Here is a 27126-nt window from a genome sequence, read left to right as displayed (position 1 = left end):
ACCTGGTCAGAGAGTGCTGAGTTCTGATATTCTGAAAACTCAACAGTAGCAATTCAATAACTCTCACAGATTTCTTCACTTCTTTAGAAACTGATGTTAGTATGTAGGTACATGTGATGAATATTAGTTTATACTGGCACTCTACGAAAAGGACAGACCATGGGACCACATGGTGGATACAGATTTGGAAAACAGCTGAATACAACTAGTGCTCTCAGGGGCTGCAAAATGTTTCCATAAGTCTCTACTGCACTGGCAAACTTCTTAGGAACAACAACATATGGATGATTCAGACTCAAAAGCTTTTTCCATTAATTGAATTTCTGTAAGATGAAATAGGGTTTTGTAGTAGCTCCTCATCTTGGGCAAATATTTTTATTCAGGCCAAATAAAGTTCCTTTATACAATCAGAAAAACATAATCTCCAAATTTCTTTTAGTGGTCTGTCATCATGGCTCCTCAGGTAAAGAAAAAATATATGCTATATTTAATACACAGTTTAGAGTTCTCATAGTATCGATTCCTTTTTTTCCCCTAACATTTCCTTTGGAAAATTGAAACCAAGTTTAATCCTTGCTGTAGTATTGTATTCAATCACTATTGTATAAAGCGTTTACACATTTCCAGTCCAATGACTTTCTTGAGGCACTGAGGGTATTCGAAACATAGTATTTGGTGTAATCTTCTTCCTATGATCTGTCACGTCCAATATGTGTATGCTTTTCAATTATTTCTAACTTCAGTGGGCTGTAAGCATGAAACAAGAGCTTAAGTAATACTGACCTTTAAAATAATTCATTTTCTTTCTTGGGGCGTATTTGTTTCTTCTTAGATGCCAAGTATTAGCAATTTAAGAAAGCAGAACTGTTGGCTGGGGAAACAATTACAAAAAAAATCTATTTCATCACTCAAAATGTAATATATTTGTATGTATATATAGCTACAAGAAGAGACCTTAAAGCTCATCTGGTTCCAAAACTGTGCCATGGGATGGTTGCTCAGAGCCCTGTCCAACCTGGCCTTGAATATTGCCAGGGATGTGACAGCCACAGATTCTCTGAGCAACCTGTTCCAGTGTCTCACCACCCTCACAGTAAAGAATTTCTTCCTAATGTTTAATATAAATCTCCCCTCTTTCAGTTTAAAGCTATTCCCCCTTGTCCTGTCACTACATGCCCTTATAAAAAAGTCCCTCTCCAGCTTTCTTGTCATCCCTGTTAGGTACTGGAAGTCTGCTCTAAGGTCTCTGCAGAACCTTCTCTGGAGTGAACAAGCCCAACTCTCTTAGCCTGTCTTCATATTTTGTTACTTACATTTTTTACAGTGGACCTTAAAGAGCTGTAAAAAAAGGGAGTATTAATACTGCCATTTTGCAGAAGCTCAAGATCATGCAAACCCAGAAAATGGATCTGCATACTAAGTGTCCTGTGTTTGTTCTGACCACTAGCTTGCACTGTTTCCACTCATGAAGTAATGGCATTGAGGTATCAAAGTATGATAGACTGTTCTGTCTAAATGACTTTATATCCATCAGCAATGTCCACTCAGGTGTGCTAGAATTCATGGATACTTTAAGAGTACATCTACAGATATTAATTCTTATCAAGAAACTTTTTTTTTCAATGTATGCAGCAACTGCAGTTGTTTAAAGACTAATGTATAAAGATGATACATATATATATATATATATAAAGAGAGAGACAGGGAGAAAGAGAGAGAGAGATTCAAGATTTGGTATAACTTGTATGAAAGCAAACCCAGCAGTTAAGTACCTCTTATTATGCCATTAAACAGTATGCAAGAGAAAGAAATATACTACAATAGCATATTAGTGTTGTGTATAATATCAGTTTCTTCACTCAGCTTCTCTCAGCGTAAACAATTCATGAGAATAAGAAGTAGAAAAAGGGAAGTTTATGTGGGAATAAACTGAAGCCTATAAGGAAGTCTGTGGGGGTGTAAACTTCAAAGAGCAACAGCACACAAATTTGATTTTTTTTTTAATTTGTGATAAATTGGGAACAAAATTGTAACCTGAAAATCATTATAACATCTGAGCGATCAATGTCAAATATGTTGGAGTTTCTTCTTGAGTTTCAGTTTTATTTCAAGCTTTGCAGTGTACTTCTATTAAGCAAAAAGATATACTACACACTCTTTATATTTAGAAATCTTCTTACAACTGTTATTAATAACATTAAGAGGTGTGAATCAATTAATAGAGAATTTTGAAATATTTTAGTATATATCTCTTATGAATGATCTATTCTGTTTTCTGTACAGTTTTAGCATCTCAGTCACTGCTTCTAGATAAGTACTTCTAGAAATAGATTTTAGGTCTGACATAAAGAGCCAGAAAGCCAAATCAAATTAATTTTGCCCCCCCTTTTTTTTTTTTACTAAATAACTGAGGTTTATAACTAATTACAACTGTATAATTAACGCCATGTAATTAAAATGCTGAACCAGTGCAATATACACTGACTGATAATTTTATGCTTCTGAGAGCATCCTCCACAGCTATTACTTTTACTAGAGGCAGAAATAAAAAGTTGTACAATTCACAGTAATTACAAGAAACCAGAAAACATTTCAGAATAATGTAGCACAGTAATTGAATAGTTACCGTGCACTCAAACAGTTTCAGCTGCAGATTTGTGAGCCTTAATGCCAGTTATTGAAACTATGGTTCACACATGTAATTGTGGGTTTGGAATTCAATGGAATAAAATAAATTATTTAATTATTTTGCTTTCTTGTGTATTGCAAAGTACATTAAGTTATTTTCATTAGGAATTTTTTCTCTAATTAGCATAAGAACAATCAGTCATGACATAAAGGTATACCTTTGAAAAAGTCAAAGGAGCTGGGTTTTATTCAGTAATGAATGGCTACATAAACAGTTTTCAATTATCAGGGAACCAGAGGAATTAGGCGTGAATAAACCCCTTTGCAATTATTCACCAAGTTTTGGATGACCTTTCAGTTACAGTATTTCTCTAAACTGAAGCTCGATCTGTTTTTGCAATCGTTACTGTGCCCCAGGAAGATTTTGTACCAAGAGCAGTACTTGTAAAGCAGAACCGCCTTCCCCTACTATCCTCCCCGCAAATTCTGGGTGAAAGGGTGAGCACAGATTTCCACTCTTCACTCTTGCTTTGTGCACTGGATGGCATGTAGATGTTAGTAGGGACTATATTCTGTCTCTGAACAGGATTCTTCTGTATCTAATAGGACTTTTGGCCAGTATGAATTATATATGTAAAAATCAGGTATAATAAATAAATTTAAGGAATTTAAGTATTAAAAAATCATTAAAATCATAACATTGACTTTCACTGAGAATAATTCGGGAGTATGCAACAAAAAATTCAGTATCTCCTTGTTAAGAGTCTTCAGAGTTAAGAATTTGGCTGTTTGCACCTATTTGTAAAGTGAGAATCTAAAATTAGGCCTCATGACTACTTGAGAATGACTTTGGGTATAAGTAAATAATAATAGCAAGAGCTTGTTTCACACCCTTTGTGACTGAACTGTTTCCCAGAGGAAAACAGTAGTTTTCAACATGAAAGTTTTATATTTTTATGAATTTACACTGAAAGTGAAATCTAGAATATGAACTAGCTTTTTTAAGAATGCTTTTTACTTCATGGAGAGATATCAGAAGGACCTAGTAAAGTCTAGTCTTTCAACTGATTTGCAAGATTTTTCACTGTTATCCACACAGGAACTTAATTTTTTTTTTCTACGTTTCAGCTTTGGAATGATCTTTAATGTCTATTAGGTTAGCTATTTGCCTAACCTACAGCTTAAGTTAAGAGAGGAAGACTCCTCAGTTACAATCTATCTTAAGAGGACAGTTCCTCAAAAGGTGTATCTTTTTTTCTTCATTGAAAGTGGCTGCATCATGGCTTAACTGAACACCAGGCTACAGTCAGGTGAGGAAATTCTTGTCCTAAACATCATCTCAAATTGTGAAAACAGGGTTTGTTACTTAATTTTAATCATCTATTAGGAGGGTAATTAAGCCAAGACAGCCTTTTAGGTCCTCTTTTTAGTCAACAGAGAAAGACTGATACCTTCAGAAAAACAACAGGTAAGACTGCATCTACCCTCTACTGTCTCTAGAGAGGCAACAATATTAAATTCAACATTAAACTTTTGACATGAAAATCAAGAGACGGAGTTAGAAGAGCATTTTATGGATTTTAAATTTTATCCCCTTTCTTGTAGAGGTTGATATATTTCTTTTTGGAGAACAAAAATACTTCACATAAGTACAAAGAGAAAAAACAAAACTAAACCCGGAATAATTAAGAACTGTAGTTCAAAATGACAGCTCCTGTGATCTCAAAAGGCAAGCATAAGAATATGTTTGTTCAATGGCAGTTAAGGTAATGCTATGGACTTCTAAATCTAAATTTGAAATTCTGTGTTTCACCATGCTTGTCAACTCTGTCATGTTACTAGCTTTACTATTACTACCTTCCATTCAAAAATGGTACTTTATGCAGACTGAAATATGAAAACTGCCTTGGAGAAGTTAAAGTCATATTGAAAATCCAGATGAGATGGAAGATTAATCATATGTTACATACTGAGCAAACTTTTTTCCTCTGCATAGAAGTAAGTCTGAAAGTGGAATAAAACAGTACAAATAATAGACAAGAATTTATAATATTGGTCCATTTAAGAAATGTATTCAGAAATTCAATAATGATTCAGATAGATGCATTATCTTCTAGGACTGTAGTGTGAAGAATTTCTCTATGTTCCCTTAAAAGCACAAACATCTAGAGAAAAAGATTGTTTTAAGATGTTGATTTTTCTTTTTCCAGATAGGGAGGACAAATTTCTTGCCAATATCAATTCACACTATTTTTTCTCTTTGCTATTAGTCATTTTGTCTATATTGTGCTTGAACTTTGCTTATTTGTTCTACCTTAAAAGAACTTAAGGTGATGGAAATGCTTATCCAGAATTTCTCCTACCTATTCCCCTATAAACATGATAATCTTTAGCTGAAAAATAAATGAGCAAACACATTACATGATAAAAAAATAACTTCTATATAATGGAGAGCCACAGTCTTTCCACAGTGGTACATCTCAAATTCTCATTAATGTTTTCCAACTAATACATAAGAGTTCAATTTTGGCCCAATAACTTTTCATTATCTGAATACTTTTATTAAAACAAGATAAATGACCTATTATACTACAAGTGAATAATTTGCTTCATTCATTAACGAGATAGATTTCTTAGTCTGCCTTTCCTGGGCAATAGAATTCCTCCCTTCTTCTAAGTCATGAGATATATTTGTTTAAGCAAGAAAAATGAAATTACCTTCCTTCCAAATTTAGTGTTACACATCTTTATATGAAATTTAGAATTGGGTTCAGTAGAATAAATATAGTCTCTTTTTGCTTTCCTCAGTTTGCTTATTGCTGTTCTACTGATTTCAACTGACAGAAGCATTTTGCTGTGTGGGAAGCAAGGTAAATGCAGAAGGAACTGTGAATATATTAAAATTTTTATTTAGCTGCATCAGAAAAGAATGACAGTAATTCACTAATTTTGATAGAGACCTCACTTGTAGTACAATATTCATTGACCCTGAAACATGTAATGTAAAGTAATTTCAAGATGCACAAGCTTCTGTGGGTAACAAAAGATGAAAATCATATTAGAAGGCTTTGCATTTAAATTACACAAAAATCCAAGATATTTTGAACATACATTAGGGCAGGATATGGTCCTTTGAATGTTATTCTCAATGCTCGTACCAGCAGCAACCGTCATCTGAAAAAGGGGGCAACAGAGATTCTGCTGAATGGAACACAGTTTTATACAGTGCTACAGTATATTTAAATTACACCATGTTAACAAGATGAATGTTGTTATCATTCAAGTGAGCTGATCTACGAGAAGAAAAATGTGGCTCAACTGAAATTCACACAAAAAAATTGAAAGTATTGTTACATCTCCTGGCTCATGAGGTGTTGAGTAAATAGGCAAATAGTAAGTCACTTCAGTGTTCTGTAGTGCACTGCAAGAGTGAACTCTGAAGCACTGTCAAAAAGTCAGAGAACTATGGAGAAATAATCATACCTCTATGGCTAGCTTTAATCTGAAGTCTCTACATAAGGCAAGAGATTTACCTGTTTGTGAGGCTTGAAAAAAAAAAAGATCTACTCCCCAAATTAAAATAATTTATGGAAAGACACCAAAAGAAGCCCCTTCAGCTATCTGAAGAATATACATGAGCACTGAACGCTATTTTTACTGCTTTTTAATGACTTCTTAATTTAGTGTAATGTAAAAATCTTCAGAAAGACCTGACTCTGGGCAATCAGACCAGATGACAATTCTTCTGATCACATTTACTTCAGAGGAAATTAATATCAGAAATTTTAAACAAGTTCTAGAAGTCTTTTTTAAACCTCTGATTCAATGTATTGTGACTGCCATTTAAAACAACTCCAACAAACCAAAGAAACCCAAAACAGTTCTAGACCTCTAAACAATGATTTTTTCCATTGTTGTGAGCATATGTAACAATACATACAATGTTCATGCTAATTATAGTTGAGCATCATCATCTCTCAAAGTAAGTACTGACCTACATTTTATTTCTGTGACTGTTTACCAACTCAATTTGGTAAACACGGTATTCAGAACTGACAAAAAGACAGTATTTTTGCATTCAAGTATTTTTAATTGTACAATATAACATTTGGAAAACACAACATATTGCAAGATGTGTTTTATAATTTATGAGGAAGTTAAGCCTGACTGTATATTAATACTGACTTCTGCAGTAAACTAAAATGTGCACATTAACAATATCTTTGATAACAGCCACACACGTATCGATGTGTGAACATCGAACTACATATTGCCAATGATGTTCATTCTGTGATTTGTGAGAGTTTTAAAGTATTTGAAATAGTCTTAACTTTCAGTGTTTCACAGGAGAATTATGATACTTGTGGTAACAAAAAAGAATAAATCTTGAATTTTAAGCAAACTCTCCATGTACATTGCCAAGTTGTTAACTTCCTTCTGTCAGATTTCCCTTCTTTATATTTACCACCCTAAATATTTGAAAATGTTTTTATAATGCCCTTTTATTGTCTTTTTGTTTCTTTTTCTCTTTTTAGGCAATTTCACTTCATACAGAGCAGCTGCTTTTGAAAAGAACATTTCCCTGCAAATCAACTTCATGGTCAAATCAGGTACCATGTTTAGACGTATCTTTTAACACCACTGTTGCTCCATAATTTCATAAGGGAAAAACCGTCCACATTATGTCATCAAGATAAGGTTCAAAATAAACAATATCTCATCATAAGAAAACATAAATATTATAAACATTCATTATAAACTTTCGTTATTTCAGTCTCACATCTTTATTTAACAATTGTTTGATGCTTATTAAATTTAATCTCAATGTTTATACATATACAACTACTGATAAAGGGTTAAAAAATAATGTGTAAATATTTTTCACATTTTTGCACATTTTATTTTACTTATAACTCACACAAAATGTTTTCTGATAATTTTGCATTTTTGTGTGAAAAGGTAGATCTACTGTATACTTTTGACTGCTGCATCTGAGCTCTGTTAACTAATTCATTTTTGTCTGTTATTCATCACTGTTAAAAGCAATATCCTCTGGGTAACTTTAGCCTAATCTTGTAAACAGTTTCCCCTCCTCTTTCCTCTTGTAAAACTGTGACTAAAAGTTTTTTTATGAAAAGTATAAAATGAACAGTGTTGAAATCTAGCAGCTAATAGGTTTAAGGACCAGTATTTTGACTCTTCAGGCCTACTATAGGAAACTTTACATAACTGGAAAGTGTGATCCCTGCTATTTCAAGGCAACAAGGCTATTTCCTTATAGCCATGGTAATTTCCTATCTACCCGGACTTGTAGCACCTAAAATGTCAAGTGTACGAGAAGAGAAATGAAAGAAATAGATTCAATAAAAAGTATAAAATTTGTGCATTAATTCTAAAATTGTTTGTCTTCAAACTATGCATGCTAAGACAAAAACATCATATTGTCATGAAGATTTTACTGGCAATCATTTGAGATAGAAAATCCATGAACGAGTTATTCAGTGTAAGTAAAGCAGCAGTTCTCATCTCATGCATCTTGATAGAATATTTATTCCATTCATGAATGCATCTAATATTCTAGCATCTACTTAATACTTTGTACCCTAGTAACTGTCACTTATTGGAAGCTGTCTATTACAGTTTCATCTTTCTCCTATAGAAAATGCATCAGCATTAAAGCCTATCAAAGGAAAGAAATAGGGTCGAGATAAAAATACCTGAAAATGAAGCTCTAGAACTATATTTTTGCCTGGGATGAGCACTTCATCTACTATTTGCTGTGAAATACATGCACAGGGGCAGATTCTCAATCTGTATCCTAAATGATAGACCCAGAAGTGTTTCCAGGCTTCTTCTCTTCTCTCTTTTGTGTTTCCACAAGGAAAAACCTTGTGTGAGGCTGTAGCACATCTGAAAACATTTTCAGAAAATTCACCCAGAAAAAGCCCTCAAGCTATACCTCCTGGCATTTCCAAGACGGAATCAGATGACAATCACAACGGCCCGCATATGCAGCAAACTGGCCTGCATTTCATAATTAGGTGGAAATAGTGACAAAGGATAAATGGGACTACAATTTCAAGCTTCTGTGGAAGCACTACATTAAACAAAGTTTTAACTAGTCCTGTAAATTAATCTTAGGAAGAACCCAGTCAAAGCTCTGGTAAAACAGGAGCTCTCTTGCTCGTAGTTATGATATCAGCACTACAGCACTAATTTCAAGGTTATTTCCAAAATAAGGACATGAATAAAAAAGAAAGCCAGGTTTTATAATGAGTGGTATCCAAAGCTGCTGGCAAATTCAAGGATATTCAATGAATATATCTAATTTGTTGATATATTGAAGAAACCAGTGAAGAATCTCCCTTAATTCTTTGACTTCTATGATACAGGTAACTGACAAGTGGAATGTACTTATAAGAAAAATAATTATTAGCCTGCTATCACAGAAAAGAAACTCTCCCTCAGAGCAATATTTTATGTTTCTTGACAAAAATTTTGTGGTGACCAGTCTTATATCACTTCCCGCATTCCAAAATGATTTTTAGGTGTTTTAGTCTACTCAGTCTAGGAAAGTGGCTTCAGCTGAGCCTATCCTGAAGTGTAGCTGGTTCCATGTAGTATCTCCTGCATCTCACATGATTACTCCAACAACCAACACCTTCAACTCAAGTTGCTTATTCCATGGAAATTCATAGTTATTCCAGAAAAATTAATTTGACGTCTTATCATATCATCTAAAACAAACAAAACCCTCTAATTTCTTTTAATGTTTGTACTAGAAAACAATGTGAGATTTCTTTTTTTTTTTTCCCCTAAAAAAAATCCAGCAAACCCATCACCAACAACACTTTCACTAAATCTAATGCTTTATATTGCCCCATCTTACTATCAGCTCCCTTAGTATAACACAGTTGTCTTCATGAGAGGCCTCTTGTCTGAATATATCATCTGGTTCTGTGCAGAAAGGGATCTTTTATTGTTGAACCAAAACATACATAATTTATTTTTATTTTTCCATTTCAAAAACCCCAAACCATTTAAGAGACGATCCTTGTTCTTTAATTATACTTTCTCATTCAGTTAAATACTCAGTTACATCTAATGACATTGTAAATATCAAACTAAATGAGTGTTCCTAAATTATCAACTTAGGACTTTTAACTCAATAAAGTTAGAAATGTCTATGCTCTTAAGTCAAGGAAATAAAAAAAAAAAAATAAATCTCCTTTTTATAGCCAGAATTGGTATGTCTCTCCATTTGTGTGTACCTGTAAATATACAATAATTTTGCATGGATAGGATATGATATATACAAAGAACTATCTAAGGACATTTAGCATGGAGAAGGCTGAAGGGAGACTTTACTGTGTTCTTTCAATACTTAAAGGGAGCTTGCAAGAGAGATGAAAACAGACATTTTACATGGGCATGTGTCGTGGTTTACACCATGACAGCATGTAGTGATAGGAAAAGGTTTTAAACTAAAAAGAGCAGATTTAGACTACATATAAGGAACAAATTTTTCACAGTGGGGCTGGTGAAGTACCAGAACAGGTTGCCCAGACTGGTGGTAGATGCCCCACCCCTGGAAACATTCAAGGTCAGGCTGGATGGGCTCTGAGTAACACGATCTAGTTGACGTCCCTGCCCATTGCAGGCAGGTTGGACTAGATGACCTTTAAGGTCCCTTCCAACCCAAACTATTCTATGATTCTAAGACTTGATATATGTTGTACATATATACACAGTATACATAATAGTGTATATATACTATACATCATATGCTTGATGATAGTCTGCAGAAAAAAAAATGTAAAAAGAGGTAACAAAACCCACTCTAACCATCTACATCAATAAGACCTCTCTGGTGTGTACACTGACCTATACACACTTGACTTAGTTCATGGGAGTATTCCCATTGAGCTACAGGGAACTTGATACCATTGCAGAGTTAAACTTACATATAAAAATTTGCAAGATTTAACCCTAATACCTAATATACAGAAAGACAGACCTTGCAGTTGTATAGTAATCTTCCTCCGGTACTGTACAGTACCTTCCCCCATGGTGATAGAAGGTAAGATAACGCATCATTAAGTGAGCATTTTAAAGAGATAAGATTCGTATTTGTTTACCTGCATCACAGTGGCTGAACAGTCTAATTATACTCTGATTATTCATTTTTAAAATATCTACAAGATGTGAACGCAGAAAATGACCATTGCTAAAATAAGCTCTTACATTTACACTACAAAATATTGATTTAAATGTATTGAACTTAGGAGAAATTTATTATAGCAACTAAAGATTCAGAACAGTGATCAGAGAAGCAGAGTTTGATTTCATATAGCCATTAAAATATCTCAAACCATGCTTCTGTGTTGTACCAAGGCACGGAAATAATTCAGGCATATATTTCGCTATTAAAAGTTTTGCTAATAAAAAAAGTCTAGAAAGGAACTGCCTGAACAGTTCTTAGTCAAAACTGAAAAATATGTCTTTGCCTAATTGCCAGAAATTCCTTTGCATAAAGCCTTTTCAGACTGAAGTATTTTTTTCATTACAAGTGCACAAAAGAAAGGGTATGCTCATTTGATATCAGGTAAAAATATGAAACTGTATGAGCATGTTGGAATGTTATGCTGTCTTTTAAAGTAAATCTGTGGAAATCGCTAAATACTCTTTTGCTTTGTCTAATGAAGACACTATTTACATTCCAGGTTCAATTCCAAGTCATTTTATCAAGGATCAGTACTGAAAAAGAAGGAAAAGAAGGCAAAGGAATGAAGGAAAGGAAGGAAAGAAAAAAAGAAGGAAAGGAAAAAGTAAAGAAAATGAAAAAAAAAAAAAAAGCCACCAACCAAATACATCTATAGTGTTTTTCTGCGCTCCCTGAAATCCTGCTCCTCTAATCACCCAGCAACCAGACCTGTACCCAGGATGTAGTAGTAATCTGTCATCACCAGATAGAGGGACTGTAGGGAAGGAAGATACAGCAGTTCACACATGCCTGCATGCTGCTCTGCATTAAGGCAAATGTAGTTTAGAAAGGTGTGTTGAGAATGATGCACATGGTCCCAGGAGATCAGACCTCTGACAGATCTGCATTAGATAGAGCTCAAATGCAGCAGAGGAGCCTATAAAGGTTTCAGAAGCCACATGAGTCTTGTGGGAGAGAGAAATCTAAAAAACTGGACATGGATCACAGGAACTATCAGAGCTTTGTCAAAGGCAAAATGAAGCCAAACTTCTGGAAACATGCTAAAAATAAAATGAATCATGCTCTAATTTTAACATTTTGCTTCTTGTAATCTCATTTTTACTGTATGACTACAGCAGACAGCAAAGCCAAAAGTATGCCTAAATCATTTTCAACAACAGTGTACTGCTTTGATTGCCCCACAAGTCAGATGAAGCCTCTTCAAAATCTGTTCCTCTTCCAATCCTCAAATTTCTACATGGAAAAAAAAAAACAACACACCAAAACAAACAAACAAATAAAAAAAAAAACCTAGGACAAAGAATCATGGTTTTATTTTGTAGTAATAAATATTTCCCCCATTTCCCTAAATGCATGTGCCAGCACGTCAAGTTTCCTGCAAACAGAGGAACAATTTGTCCTCTGATCTGGAAGCAGCATGAGGCAGAAGAAAACATGCCCTTCGGTGAGTGCAGAATGCCACCACCTTCTTGGACTACTGAAAGATATTCTGCTCTGCCCAGCTATGGAGGAGTCTGGGATAGAGCTATTCTATATAAATGTGAGCAAACAAAATGGAGCAACCAGTACAAACTCCCATGTACATTAGGGAGGCCCAGGAGGGTATACCTCAACTTTTGATTGACATGTGCAAGGAGAAAGATGGTAAGGGATAAAGAACAGAAGCCTTGATTCAGGCTTGTGATCACACCAATCTCCCCAGTGCTCATTCTTCATGCCCTTATCAGGGTACTTTAGGCTGCAGACTAAAGTATTCAGGTTCACAACAGGGTTTTTATGTAATTCATTAAGTATATATTTTCAGGGAGAATATATCATAGAGGCTAAATGAAGTTTTTGGTTGGTTTTTGTTGTTGTGAGTTTGTTTTTTTTTTCTTTTCCTGAACAGCTAAAAATAAATCTCGTGACATGAATGTGTGTAATGATAATTAAAAGCTTGAAAGACAGTCTTGAGAAATTTTGCAACTTAGCACTCTCACTAGGTAAGAGGTGAATGTTTTTTGCCAGAAGAAGCCAATCAGTGCTTGTACATTTGATTTAAGCTCTGTGTTATCTGTTTGTGTAATTTGTGCTATGCCTAATCAGTTGAGATATCCTCACAAAACCAAATCATCAGAATATAGACTATTTGGACCAATTACAAACTGGTCCTTGTCCTGAGTTCAGCAGTAGCAGTCATTTTTCTCCTTCTTAGTAGCTAGTGCAGTGCTGTGGTTTTGACTTTCGGCCTGGGAATAGCACTGATAACACTGATGTTTTTAGTTATTGATAAGTAGTGTTTAGTCTGACCAAGGAATTTCTGAGTCTCATGCTCTGCCAGGGAGGAGGGGAAGCCGCGAGGAAGCAGAGACAGGACACCTGACCCAAACTAGCCAAAGAGGTATTCCATACCACAGCATGTTACGCGAGGGATGTAAACTGAGAGTTATCCAGAAGGCCTAGTTCACTGCGGGGTGGGGTGAGGTATCGGTTGGAGGGTGGTGAGGTGTTGTATTCTCTTTCCTTGTTATTTCCTTTATCATTGTTGTAATTATTATTATTATTATTGGTGGTAGCAGTAGTGATTTGTGTTATACCTTAGTTACTGGACTGTTCTCATCGCAACCCGTGGTAGTTACATTCTTTCGATTCTCCTCCCCATACCTCCAGGAGCGGGGGGGAGGGAAAGAATGGGGGTCGTGAGAGAGAGACTGCTTGGCTGATTTATGGCTGACTGGATTTAAACCACAGCATCCTTCAAAAGTGTCTTTGTTTCAGCTGGAACAGTTTTCTCCTTAGTAGCTGGTGCAGTGCTGTGTTTTTGCTTTAGTCTGAGAACAGTGCTAATAGCAGACCAGTGTTTTAGCTTTTGGTAAGTAGTGCTTATCTTGATCAAGGACTTTTCAGTCTCATGTTCTGCCAGTGAGGAGGGGCACAAGAAGCCAGGAGGAAGCAGTGACAGGACACCTGACCCAAACTAGCCAAAGGGGTATTCCATACCACAGCATGTCATGCCCAGTATATAAACTGGGGGGAGTTACCCAGAAGGCCCAGAACTCTGCTTGGGTCAGGGTGGGTATTGGTTGGCAGGTGGTGAGCAATTGTAGTGTGCATCGACTGTGTTTATTGGTTTTTCTCCCTTCCCCTCTACCTTTATATTCTCTTCCCTTATTTCCTTGTCATTATTATTATTGGTGGTAGCAGCAGTGGTTTGTGTTACACCTTAGTTACCAGACTGTTCTTATCTCAACCCATGGGTGTTACATTCTTTTTATTCTTCTCCCCATCCCTCTGGGAGCAGGGGTGAGGAAGTGAGCGGCTGCATGGTTCTGAGTTACCAGCTGGACTTAAACCATGACAAAAAGCAGTCTTCAAGATAAGACTATCTGGAAATTGTAATCATAGACAGCTAAGCTTCAGTAATAGGTTTTCTTTCATATCCTTCATATTAAAAAAAGAGCTGTAACAGTATCTTGTATTAATTGGGAACTTCCTGCTGTACCCCCCTCTGCAAGTCATTGCCTTCTTTGTCACGTGTGAGTTTGTACTGTCTATACTATGTTGGTTAATGAATGCCCAATATGCCAGACTTTAAATGCAGACCAATGTTGTCTCCTAGAAAATACAAAAGAAGGCATATCAGGTAATAAGAATTTCCCTCTTCAGACAGTGGAAAACTACTGTTTATTCCTCTTGCAAAGGAAAAGAGGCATGTCTTCCTTGAACACGGTGCAGGATGAAAAATAAAATGACACAGTCCATCCGCTGTGGTCAGGGAAGCCAGTCATGAAGGACTGCCCATACTTCCACCATACTGCTGTGTTCAGCACAGCTGTGTCAAAAGACCTGCAGAAACCTAGGGTGAGTTAGTGGAGAAAACTGCTTCAGCCACTACAGGGACAAAACAGGAGTGGGGTTGACTTTGACTCCATCCAGACTGCAACACAGCTCAAGGATGTGAGATATAGGAAAGGAAACATCTAACACTTCTTAGATGTTTCGTTGAATTTTGAGTATGAAGGATGTGGATGTTAGTAGAGTAAAATATAATATTGAGTGTATAACTGGAAGTTGTCTTGGTATAGCTTTGAAATGTAAAGCTATTTCTACTAAGAGAAACATTTTTTAACATAATCTGAGAAAACACTGTATGAAAAGGATTTTAAAGAACATATACTTTCTTCATTCTCCCCATATTTGATTTAAATATGTTTTTGAAAGGTATTCACAACAAGGAAAGTGCTTCTTTTCATTTATGACAATTTTTCCTTGGGCATTTGGCTATACAGAATTACAGAATCACAGAATTGTTAGGGTTGGAAAGGACCTTAAGATCATCTAGTTCCAACCCCCCTGCCATGGACAGGGATGCCTCACACTAGACCATGCTGCCCAAGGTTCTGTCTAACCTGGTGTTGAACAGTCAGGGATGGAACGTTTACCAATTCTTTGGGCAGCCTATTCCAGTGCTTCACCACCCTCACAGTAAAAGAACTTCTTCCTTATATTTAACCTGAGCTTCCCTTTTTAAGTGTAAACCCATTACCCCTTGTCCTGTCACTACAGTCCCTAATGAAGAGTCCCTATCCGGAATCCACATAGGCCCCCTTTAGACACTGGAAGGCTGCTATGAGGTCTCCATGCAGCCTTCTCTTCTCCAGGCTGAACAGCCCCAACTTTCTCGGCCTGTCTTCATATGGGAGGTGCTTGAGCCCCCTGATCATTCTCGTGGCCCTCTTCTGGATTTGCTCCAACAGCTCCATGTCCTTACGCTGAGGACACCAGAACTGCACACAGTACTCCAAGTAAGGTCTCATGAGAGCAGAATAGAATATAGTGATTAAGAGATTTTATTTCTGCTCTCTTTCTTTGGAGAATAGAAAATTCTGTGGGTTTAAAACTATAAAGTTGGAGAAAGTTAAAGAGGAAAATAAAAAGTACCTAAAACCCACTCTCTTCTGCCTGATGATGCAAGAGAAAGAAGATTCACTGATTAAAACTCTGCCTATTCTAATTGTAGCAACAATAGATCTGCTGAGATTATCATTGTAAATACTAGAGTCCACAAACATAATTCAATATTCTATTTCTATTTTTAGAAGTAGCACTTTTATAAATATAACCTAATTCTACAAGAGTAGCAAATACAGCTAACACTGTTCCACACTGATTTTTCTCATAGACTATCACCTCAGAGAAAAATGTATACAGATACATAGATATCTGCAGTCTGCAAGGTGTTTTAGTTGAACTGTTCTTAGTTTGGTGGTTTGTTTTAAATGTTCATCCTTCTAGACATTGCTGAAAAAATACAGCTTGCTTTTGAATATACAAATGGGACAGGCATATGGCAGTTTAATTCCTAGGAGATTTAATGCTACTCTTTTGATCCATCTTCCAAGCAATCTGGCTCTCTCCCTCCCTGTCTCACTGATGACTGTATAAGGTTCTGCAGGTCCTGAATAGGTCAGGGCCATAACATGCATTCCTGCTGTCTTAGAGAAATAATTAAGTAATTTATATTATAATTTGCCACCATGTTTGCTAGGCACTGTGAAGTATAACTCTGAGAATTTTTCTTCTCTGAAAAAAGACAAAAGGCACCATGTCATGTGTGTATAAACAAAGTATATGTGGGATACATGTACACTGGTTGGATGTATTTTGCTGGTTTCGATTTATTTGCTTTTCCTGGTAAATATAGAAGCCTAAGTCAGAGACTTCAGCAGCAGCATTTTTCTTCGCATTTGAAGACCCCCCACAGTCTTTTGAGATACCAAAAGACAACCAAACGAATACAGAGCAGTGCAGTGATGCATTAACGATTTACACACAGTTTCAGGGACTGAGGCTGCTTATGATGCTGCCAAGCAGCAGCAAAGACAAATTAACAAGAACTGCACCTTTTTCTCGGCTGTCACCCTTTGGGCAACAGCCAGATGTCAGAAACCAGTTTAGCTTCACATTAGAATCAAAGAAACATAGAATTGTTTAGGTTGGAAGAGCTTTAAAATCATTGAATCCAACCACTGATCCAGCACTATCAAGTCCATCACTACACCATGTCCCTCAGTGCCACATCTGCATGTCCTTTGAACGCTCCAAGGATGGCGACTCAACCACTTCCCTGGGCAGTCTGTTCCAGTGCTTGACAACCCTTTAGGTAAGGAAATTTTTCCTAATACCCAATCTAAACCCTTCCTGATGCAACTTAAGGCTGATTCCTCTTGTCCTATTATGTGTTACCTGGGAGGAGACTTTAACACCCACTTCACTACAACCTCCTTTCAGGCAGCTGTAGAGAACCATACGGTGTCCCCTGGGCCTCCTTTTCTCCAGGCCAAACAAACCAAACACAAAAAAAAACTACACAATCAAAATAAAAATAAAATTAATCTGGCCTATGCAGGATCTATTTTAGGATGAAATGTACATGAAACTGATTATTTCTCGCTATTAACTATAGCTCAAATGTAGCCTTCTAAATTTGGTAACTCGGCTACGTAGGAAAGGGAGATTACTCACTTTTCTCAAAGCTTTCACAAAAAGCATTATGAGGAAGAACACATTCAAAAATTAAATTAAATTCTAATTGTAAAGAAAAGAACTGAAACACTTTTGATTTAAATTAAATATGAACTTTTCAGGTGAAGACCAGCAGACTGAGGATTGCATGTCTTTATGTATTAAAACAGCACATTGAGTCACAAAAGCATTTTAAAACTATTTTCAACTGTCATTTTTGACACTGGTTTATAACTCAGCATTGCACTGAAAGCCCAAATCTGAAATGCTGCAAGAAAAACATAAGGACAGGGAACTTTTTTTTAAAGTGGTTTATTTTTTTGTTCTTTAACATTCCCTGCAGCTGCTTGGAGGACAAATCAGACCAAATTTCTTACCAGATGATGTTCAGAGAGCTATGTCTTTATAATGAAAATGAACAGAAACTCATGTTGAAAATTTGGTGGTAATAATGACAAAGGTGCTTAAAGTGCGTGTACACCAGGAGACCTGACGAAAGTGAGCAAGAGTGAGCATGTCCAAGAGGTCGTTTCCTTTGCTATGCTTCTACAAGTCCCTGATGTTGTAGAAGTGACCAAGGATTGGTCCAGGAAAGAAAAGGTTTCCTGATATTTATGATCTTGCTCCTCTGCATACAGCCATTCTACCTAGATAAGCACCAGGACTTTAAAGTATAACAATAATTATCATGCCCATGTAAAACCGAGACTATAGGACTACTTAAAGAGATAAATTTAAGAGCACACAATTCACTGACTACAATGAAAAGAATATAATAAAAAGAGTAAAACATTACACTGGCAACACTTACTCAAATAGCCAAAGAATAGCATCAGGGCATCACTGGATAAGTATAGGCTATATTTTTTTCTCAGGTTCACCAGCACGCTGACATAAATGACTGTAGATCCAAACAATATTTTTGAGTACATCATAAATGCAGACATAGACAAATACATGTATAAAAAATATAGAATCTAGTTTGCAAAGTAGAGGTATTTTGTTGATTAGTGTAAAATCCAAATTTAGAACATGAATGTCTAACAACACTAATGGCATTTAGTAATTTTAATAAAAAATAGACCATAATAGTGGAACATTATTTTGGGGTTATTAAAAAAGAAAAACAGCTTGCCAATATTTTTTTTAATCAAAATTTTAAATCATGTTGTCACTAGAAAGTTGGCAGCTGTAACAACCTAGTAAATTATCATATGATTATATCTGTATGTTATGTGTACTTCAAGTGTTATTTTCATAAACTAAAAATAATGTATAAATCATAGCCAGAAAAGGAAAAGAAAGATATGAACTAATAGCCCCCCCTATAAAACACATACTCATGTAATGAAAATGTAATTAATATATTATCTTTGTTAACAAGGCAAGTTTTCTAACAGCTGGGAAAGGGCAGATCAAAATACTCTGACCAGTTAAAAGACCAGTCTGATGGAGAAATGGAGAGAGCACAGATCAGTAAAGGGCAACTATGATCCAGAATCTGTATTAAGAAGGCTGAAATTGAATTATCTAAATGAAATATAATTCACAGTACTTCAAGTTGAAAGCACCTGTGAGTGAGTAAAGCAGGTACCTTCTAAGGTGATCTTAACATCTGAGTGAATTGCCTAAAGGTGAGTGGTTTAAATATAGCACAGTTCTCTCAGCCAGAAAGCTGCCACCTTGCTTCCTAAGGAATGCCAAGCATAGACAAGGCATTCTGTTATTTAATCCCATCTTTCTTGGCAAAATATAGTACTTTGCTTTGAAAAGCTGTTTCCTCACCATTGCTGCATCATACTGCTCACAGGCAAGCATGGGAAAGGAAAACTTCAGCAGGTGCCAGATACATTGGATTTTCTGCTTGGCTGAAGATTACCACATCTCTGTCAGAGGAAAGCTGAGCTGATTTCCCATTTCAAGCAAAATACAAGTTTCTAACTATTTATAGAGGATGCATTCAGAGAACAAGAGAATGTCTAGACAGCCAGACTACGGAGGAATGGTCACAGCAATATTTGCTATATAAAGTAAAACACAATGTATTCCTCACACTGTTAGGTATTTTATATGTAGCAAACTTATTCTAGCTTGGGAACACCCAAAACCCCCCTAATTTCACCCAAATTAAATCCTTCCTCCAAGATGATCTATATTTCAGTTGCAAATGGAAATAAAAGGATAACTTTTAACTGTAAAGCTAACTTTAATGTAATCTGCAATATCACAATTCTACATAAAAAAAAAAGCAAATACATCTCATCGGTATTAAGATGCTACAGAAATCATTGTAATTGCAAACATGCAGATGACAGCAAATTTACTGAAAGAGTCACTGTAAATTGACTGCCTGCTCTTGGCCTGTGGAAAATGCAACATAATTCACCTCAGTAGAAATTTCGATTGAAGTAACTGTTTTTTCACTGTGGTCTAAACTAAGTTGCATTAGCTTGCGCATACCATCAGTTAACAGTTTATATAAATAGCCATCCTGGCTATGCTAAGTCACAGGAATGTCTTAAAAGGAATATCTTACAAGCAGTGAAAATATCTCATGCATTTAGTAGGAGGAAGGAGGATGGGAAATAGAGATCATGCTCCTGCAGTTTCTGTTGGTAACTGATGCACAGCTGCCAGCTCGACACCTTGGGAAGATCCACAGAATGATGTTATCAAAAGTGTAAGGCAGAAGTGCTGTCTGGGTACAGAACACTCACATTCCAAAACTCGCATGTGCAAGTGTTTCCCAAGTGAATTGCCTCTTACTATAAGAAAATATCTCAAAGGGTGACAGTTCTGTGTAGGCCTGAATGCTGCAAAGAGCTCACTCCTGAAGCTAGTCTTATTGGTACCAGCATGATGGGCCTAGTTCAGTGAGCTATCTTACGTAACTAAGAAATATCTTCAATTACTGATTTTAAGGTGTATTTCTCTAATCATCATTTTTGTTTACATGGAAAAGGTGTTTTGCTGGGATGCACTTACATCCATCTATCAATCCATCCATCTGCAAGATGTCAATTAATTCCTGACTTTTTTTTTTTCCATTTATTTTTTGCTTGCATTTTGGTGCATGAGATCAATTAAAATAGGACACTGCAATTTTCGCAGTTACAAACATTACTTAAAAGTGTAGCAGTAGTGACAGGAGAGAAGCTCAGGAAAATATGGTTTCCAAAAAGATGACATTTAGACAGTACTTTATGTTTCGATTTAAAATTTCAATTACTGCAAAGAACAATGTTTTAAATACAGTATAGTATCTTTCCACAATATAAAAAAAGAAAACTTATGAAGAATTTTAGCATATATATACTAATTCTCTCTCTGGACAATGATTTGGCATGTGCAGGTGTTCAGCAAAGGAATACATGATTAACACTGGTAGAAAACATGGTTAATAATATATGAGTCAAAAGTGTGGTGATTTTAATCATTAATACAACATTTACTGTGAAACAAAGATACAAACATCTCAATAAGTGCATTCATTTGATAGTCTTAGTTATGAGTGTCATGTAACCTTACTTAACATAAGTACCACCTTTTCTAACTCAGAATCCCACTCTTTTATCAACAGCTTTGCCTCTTTTGATACAGTGTTAACAGCTTAACGGTTTTACTCATCCAGCTGTCTCACAAACAATGTGAGATAAGCATCTATTAGGGAAAAAAATCACAAACTTTTGCAACCCTGAAACTGAATAATTAAAAAAAAATAAAATTTTGCAACCCTGAAACTGAATAATTAAATAGTGTATAATGAGAGAAATGCTCCAGTGTGCCTCCAATAAGACAGACATTTAAGGAAATCATAGCTATGATTTCTGATCAATATATTTTGGTTGACTCTGCTTCAGTTAGCATCTCAGTGAAACTGCAAACAAAACATTTCATATACATATTTGATTAAGAGAATTTATGCACTTAGCATCTTCTTCAGTTCCATGTGTCTATGCCCATAGTTTAGGTTTGCTATTAATATTGAAAAGTTTCGATACACTTAAAATCCTATTGGGAACTACTATATTGTTATTAAAAAAAACCAACCGCAAATAGAAAAAAACAAACCAAACCCATTATTTATGTGATATTCCAGTGGCAGTTTCATTAGCACTCAGGCACTAAAGCTGCCTGTCTCCTGTTCTCCACTGTCATCCTGCAAGAGTATCTCTCTTCTACTTCTGTCGTAATTACTAAGAGCATTCCCAATATAAGCTAGAGACGCTCATGTCAATGCACCGTACAGCTAAGAGAGTCATGTAATAGGAAGGACACTCATGTCAAACTCAAATTGAGTCCCTTATCATTTTCAGAGCATGGATATGAACCAAAGTCTGCTACCACTCAGATGAACGTCCACAGCATTAAGTTCACAAAATATTTGTTATTCCCCTGTACATACGGTTAACTCCTCCAGAAGAGAAAATGGCTTTCAGATCAGCTGGAGCACTTCCCACAGTAACAGCAGACTTGGATTTTTGTCCCTGCTCTACTCAGTTGTTAGCAGTTTACACATGGTGACTTGATATCAACAAAAGATACGCACACGTCAGGGGATAGCTTGGCTGCTGCACCCTCTTCCAGAAGATGGCAGGAGTGGAGGCAAATCTTCCCAAGCACAGAAGGAATCTAAAGGCTGCTTGGATTTACTGGCTGATCCTGGATCAATGTCATAGCTACTAAATAATAAGTAAAAACCCAGGACCACTTCACACATTCTTAGTTTACATAAATCACCTGCATAAACTACCAGCTTCGTAACCAAATAGCTCACATTTTTTTCTGTTTCTTATTAACAGAAAAATTAAAACTTGCATTCATAGCTCTAATGTGAGCAGGAATAAAAGCGACCTGATTAGACTAACTAAACAGAAGAAAATGTCTGCTGAAATATTGACAAAGAACATGCCTGACAGCCTGGGAGCTGTTAGCCTAGGAGCTAGGCCTGTGAACAAGTAGCATTCCTGAGAAGCACAGCTGGCATCACTGAAGTACAGCTGGGTACATAAAAACCAGACACATCCTGAGATACCAACAAAAAGCACAAACCCAATGAACAGTAATGGTAACTTGTCATCTGAAAGTGTGAAAAGAGTCTGAAAAAAGGGGAAAACATCCTAAGGAAGTAAGAATTAGCAACTGTCATTGGCTGCTCTAACTGCAAGAACATGAAAACAGTCTGTAAAAAAAAAAACACTGGATTTGGTTTATTTTGTCCTCTCACTTCTAGGATGAGTTGGTCCTGCCCTTTGGGATGCTTTGGTCCCTTCCAGAATCTGTTTCATAGAATCACATTTAATGCACTTTGTACCATATATATACAAATAACTAATCTGGCATATTTGCTGTTACATCATTGACAAGTTTGTACCATTGGTTCTAAGTTTGTAGTAATCTATCATATATACACATATATGTAATGGATTGCTGCTATTATTGAGTGTTAGTACTATTGATTGCTGATAGTTTGTAATAGCTTGATATATATATATATTCATATTTGAAATTCCTCCCAGAATTTTCCCAAGAGGATGAGATACACAAGCACTGCAACAGGAACACAGCGAAAATCTGGCTTTTTTTTAATCTATACCTGGTAGGGTCTATTACTCCAGTGATTTTATGGTTGTAAGTTTCAAAGACTGTCAATGAATAGACGTAGGCTCTTCTGTAGCTACCTATTTTTAATTCCATCAGAGAGGCTTAGTGTCAAACATGTGATGGAAGAAATGTTAATCAGAGGAAAGCAGATGGGATAGCTAATTTTTCTTTGCCAGTGTTTACACATTATTGAAATTTTGTTAAATCTCACAGCAGAAAACCAGGAATAACCTGCTCACACATAGGAGTATTCATCAGCAGGCTCTAGGAAGGAAATTGCTAAGTATTGATCTGGTTTTGTCACTAGGTAGCCAGGCAATAGCATGTTCTGGTAAAGGATTTTATCTACAGCCAATGTCAGCAGCCCCCAATCTTCAGGTGCTCTTCAGTGCTCCAGGCTGACTACACTTCTTCAGAATGCTCATCTTGAGCCTCCTGCTCTCTGGTGTATGTGCAAGTTGCACATAGAACAAGAAGTATGTTTTATGACTTACTCCCTAGAAGCACAGGCAAAGAGTAAGAGTCACAAAAAAGTCCTGTCTGTACCACACCAACCAGATACAGAAACTAAACAGAATATGCCAGCAATTAAAAGAAAAAGAAAAAAGAAAAAAAAGGATTTTTAAGCACAGCAGGACCATTTCAAAATCTACAGTGCAAACAACAGAGCTTGTGAGCATGGCTATGTGGTGCAATAGGAGACTTCTAAATGTGTTCTGAAATACCTAACTTCAGACTGAGAAGCACCATAACCATACCAGTGGGCCATGATGCCTATGAAGAAAGAGCACTCAATAAACCAGGAACAGCAACAAGAAGACAACACCTTGCTTTCGGAATCACTGCAGGTGTTTCTATGCTGCTCTGTGCCAGGCTCTGCTGAGGTATTAGCTCCCTTGGAACTGCAGTGAGCTATATAAACTCATTCCTTCTTTTCCAAAAGAGAAGATGAAATGGTTAACACCTCATATTGTTTCTCAGATCTCTGATGACTCAACTGAGTTTTATTATAACCTTCAAAGCTAAAAAAGACAGAAAGATGCATTTTAAAAAATGTAGGCAAAGATTCCTAACTAAAGCTTTTCAAAAAAATGTGAGTACTGTGAGCACAGTAGTCCTTAGACTTTAAACATTTGCTTTATCAGGTTTCCCACATTGCTGGAATTGTATATCATATACTATATTAGAAAATATAGCATTTGATACACTCCTTACATTATCATTGAGATGATTAGTATAAATACTATTGAGTAATCCAATGAGAAATCAAATATAATTATGATTTTCATCTATATATAGAGAGAGGCTTACAGTTGTTTTAAAGTCCAGGGCTTCGGTTTTAACCATTTCATTTCAATAACAACAGCATTACCTGTTGTAAATTAATGTTCTGTTGGCACATGTTTCTCTAGGTAAGAAATAATCCCTGCAGCTGTCACAAGAAGAATAAAATAATCCATTGCTCTGAACCAACTCTGCTGAACTTTAAGTCATTTGGAGCACAAGCACAAAATTCTTGCATGCTATTTAGAATAAAACCATGTCACCCACATGAAAAAGCTGCTCCAAATGTGCAGAATTCCAAATGCAGGTAAAACAAGACAAGGACTTCAAAGTTGAGTATTTGAGTTGAGTACTTGAACTTCAGTAGAGAGGAAAATGCAGACAGCAACTTCTCAGAACCATGTTGCTTACATATGAAGAGTTCCCTGTACCACTTTGAACATATATATATATATATATATAAGGCTTTAAGGCTTCCAAAACATTGTTTTTAATGTTACTAGATGCAGATGAAGAAACCAAACAAACAGCCTGACTTAACAGAAATGAAAAATAAAGGGGAAAAAACATGAATGTAATTTACTAATTTTTCACATTCAGGTCAGCAGAAGCAAGTTCACTAGTTCTGTAGAACTGAAACATGACTCTTAATCACTTTTGGAATATTATGAATGATCTATTATTAGAGCTGCTGCCTCAATTTTTTATCTATTTCCAATCATAGAGAGACAAATAGTCACTTTTACTTTTTGATAAGTATCTTTTAAGAGTAGTCTTGTGAATGTGTTCTGAAACCTGATTTCCAGCTTTATTTCAACCTAAAACACAAGATGTTCCCAAAATCTTTCAGTGGGTGTGGATTTTTTCATGGGAATTTTAGATTTTAAATACATAAATCAGTAAATAAAATAAAGTCTTTCCAAAATTTCAAAACCAAAGCTTTAGGAAATACCCAAAATACCTAGGTGGTTAAAAGAATAACCCTTAACATGTGGAGCCACCACAAGAATGCTCACCTCATTTTTTTGAGATGAGACTGTTATCCCAAGGACTGTAACCAAAACATATTATTCTGTGGAGTTAATACCCTATCATTTCTAGACCTCAAAAATATTCAGAGCTGTCAGCATGAGGTGATGATTCTCTCCCTCCTCTCCCCCCCCCCCATTTCATTTGGATGTGATACTTTTCAAATACTTTTCAAATGAAGATATTGTGCCGTACTCGGTACTCCAGAATTCTGAGACCACACTGAGGAGAATGTGCTGGTTTAAAACAACAGTCACTTTGTTGCAAATGAATCCTGATTGAAAAGAATTCAGATATTCCTCTGTGATATCCAGAAATTTGCAAGCATACTTTCTTTCATATCACTCCGTGACACCAGATGAAAGAACTTGTATGGAAAAATCTACTTACAGTTTGAAAACAAGATAGAGCAATGTCCAGATTTTGATATTTGTTGGGTATGAATGAAATGTCCTGTCTTCACCTGCTCATGTTTTATTATGGTTTTGAATACTTAAGACTTCATTATTCTTTATCTTTTGAACTACATGCTTCTGTCACTGTGCCTAATTTCCTAAATTACTATTGAGTACTGAGCTTTTAGAGTACAGATTATAGCTCTAGAACCAGACACATCCACTGCTGATAAATCCCAACTGTGAAACATGTAAAATGCCTTAAAAACCTGGAAGTCTGCAAACCTAATTAGCAAGTACAATAAGCATTGCGTGTCTTAAGCCTTCCCTTAATTTGGTATGTCAAATTTGTTACACTGTGCACTCTTTGTAGCCACTATACTTCTACCTTGGCCAGACAATGGAACCTCAACCTTAATTCTTCAGTATTCTTACTTTCTAAGTACTATCACCAATACTGACAAGTGCATACACTACATAGAGCACATAACAGCCCTGATGCTCAAAACCAGATGCAATATGTTTGAAGACTACAAATGTTATATGTCAGACTGATGATTGTGTAATGTTCTTTACAGATACTATAGTTAGTTCAAGGTCTTTACCTGTGGTATAACCTTATACTGATCTGTAAAATCATGAGGCAGAAGAAGAGCAGCAGGCAGCATTTCTGAACATGGACTATTATTGCTGGACAACTGCCCATTTTAGAAAGCTTCACTTCTGCAGGAGTTAAAGGACTGCAAAGCTGGAGAATGAGTTTGGACAGGAACTTTGTATAGGTGTCCAGCTTCGAGTTTCTGCCACTTAAAATCAAAATGTATTGAGCCACAGCCTTTGCACAGCCACGATAAACCTGAAAATACATACTGAATGGTGTTATCTTACTTCACAGCACAAAAAAAATGATGTTTATGAAAAAAAGAGGCAACACTGCAAGAGGCATGGGTTCCAAGAGTTTTTATCTATTTCCCAAGTACATTAATGAAAATATCCTCTGTGTTATATATGCCTCTACTATATCCATCATATCCAGCTCAAAGGAACTCGTAACAAATCTAAACTAAAAACTCATAAACTGTGTAACCTAAAGCTTACACCCAGAAAAATAAATAAATAAATAAATAAATGTGTTGCATGATGGTGGCCACTAATACCTCACTGAATAAACCCTCATGCAAATCCCAGCTGTAAATATAGGTTAAGTCTTTATATTGCTAAAAGCGTATCTCCTTAAGTACATACTAGAATTCAGTGTGCATCTGCTTGACCAACATAAAACCCTGTCCATATGCTGCTACATGAAATTTTAACAGAACAATTTTATTGTGGAATTAAGTCAAACAGACAGACTTTAACAGCAGAACTAAGCCATTTTAAATTGAACACTGGTACTGGCAGACTACTTAACCCTCTTATGTTTAGAACAAAGTAACAGATTTAGAGTTTATATTTAAT

At 36.0% G+C, this 27126-nt stretch overlaps 1 protein-coding gene across 8 annotated transcripts in view; it reads right to left on the bottom strand.

Annotated features, from left to right (window-relative positions):
- PPFIA2 (PTPRF interacting protein alpha 2) overlaps nucleotides 1-27126 on the bottom strand; it is a 338209-nt gene that overhangs the window by 145380 nt on the left and 165703 nt on the right. For 5 of the 8 annotated variants that reach the window (XR_009727817.1, XR_009727819.1, XR_009727820.1 and 2 more), the window contains one exon: nucleotides 5740-5802. The exons of the other annotated variants lie outside the window; for them this stretch is intronic. Coding sequence is in view for 2 of the 5 variants with exons in the window: in XM_061369361.1 (XP_061225345.1) it covers nucleotides 5740-5802 (63 nt within the window). In the remaining 3 variants the exon portion in view is untranslated. The remainder of the gene's footprint in view (nucleotides 1-5739; nucleotides 5803-27126) is intronic. 8 annotated transcript variants of the gene reach the window in all.

This window comes from Neopsephotus bourkii, unplaced genomic scaffold (assembly GCF_033783945.1).
Source record: "Neopsephotus bourkii isolate Nb327-2 ecotype Australia unplaced genomic scaffold, CSIRO-AGI_Nbou_v1 NB_1493, whole genome shotgun sequence".
Taxonomy (NCBI): Eukaryota; Metazoa; Chordata; class Aves; order Psittaciformes; family Psittacidae; genus Neopsephotus; species Neopsephotus bourkii.
Note: the sequence above shows the minus strand (reverse complement) of the source record. Positions and strands in the feature narration are given on the sequence as shown.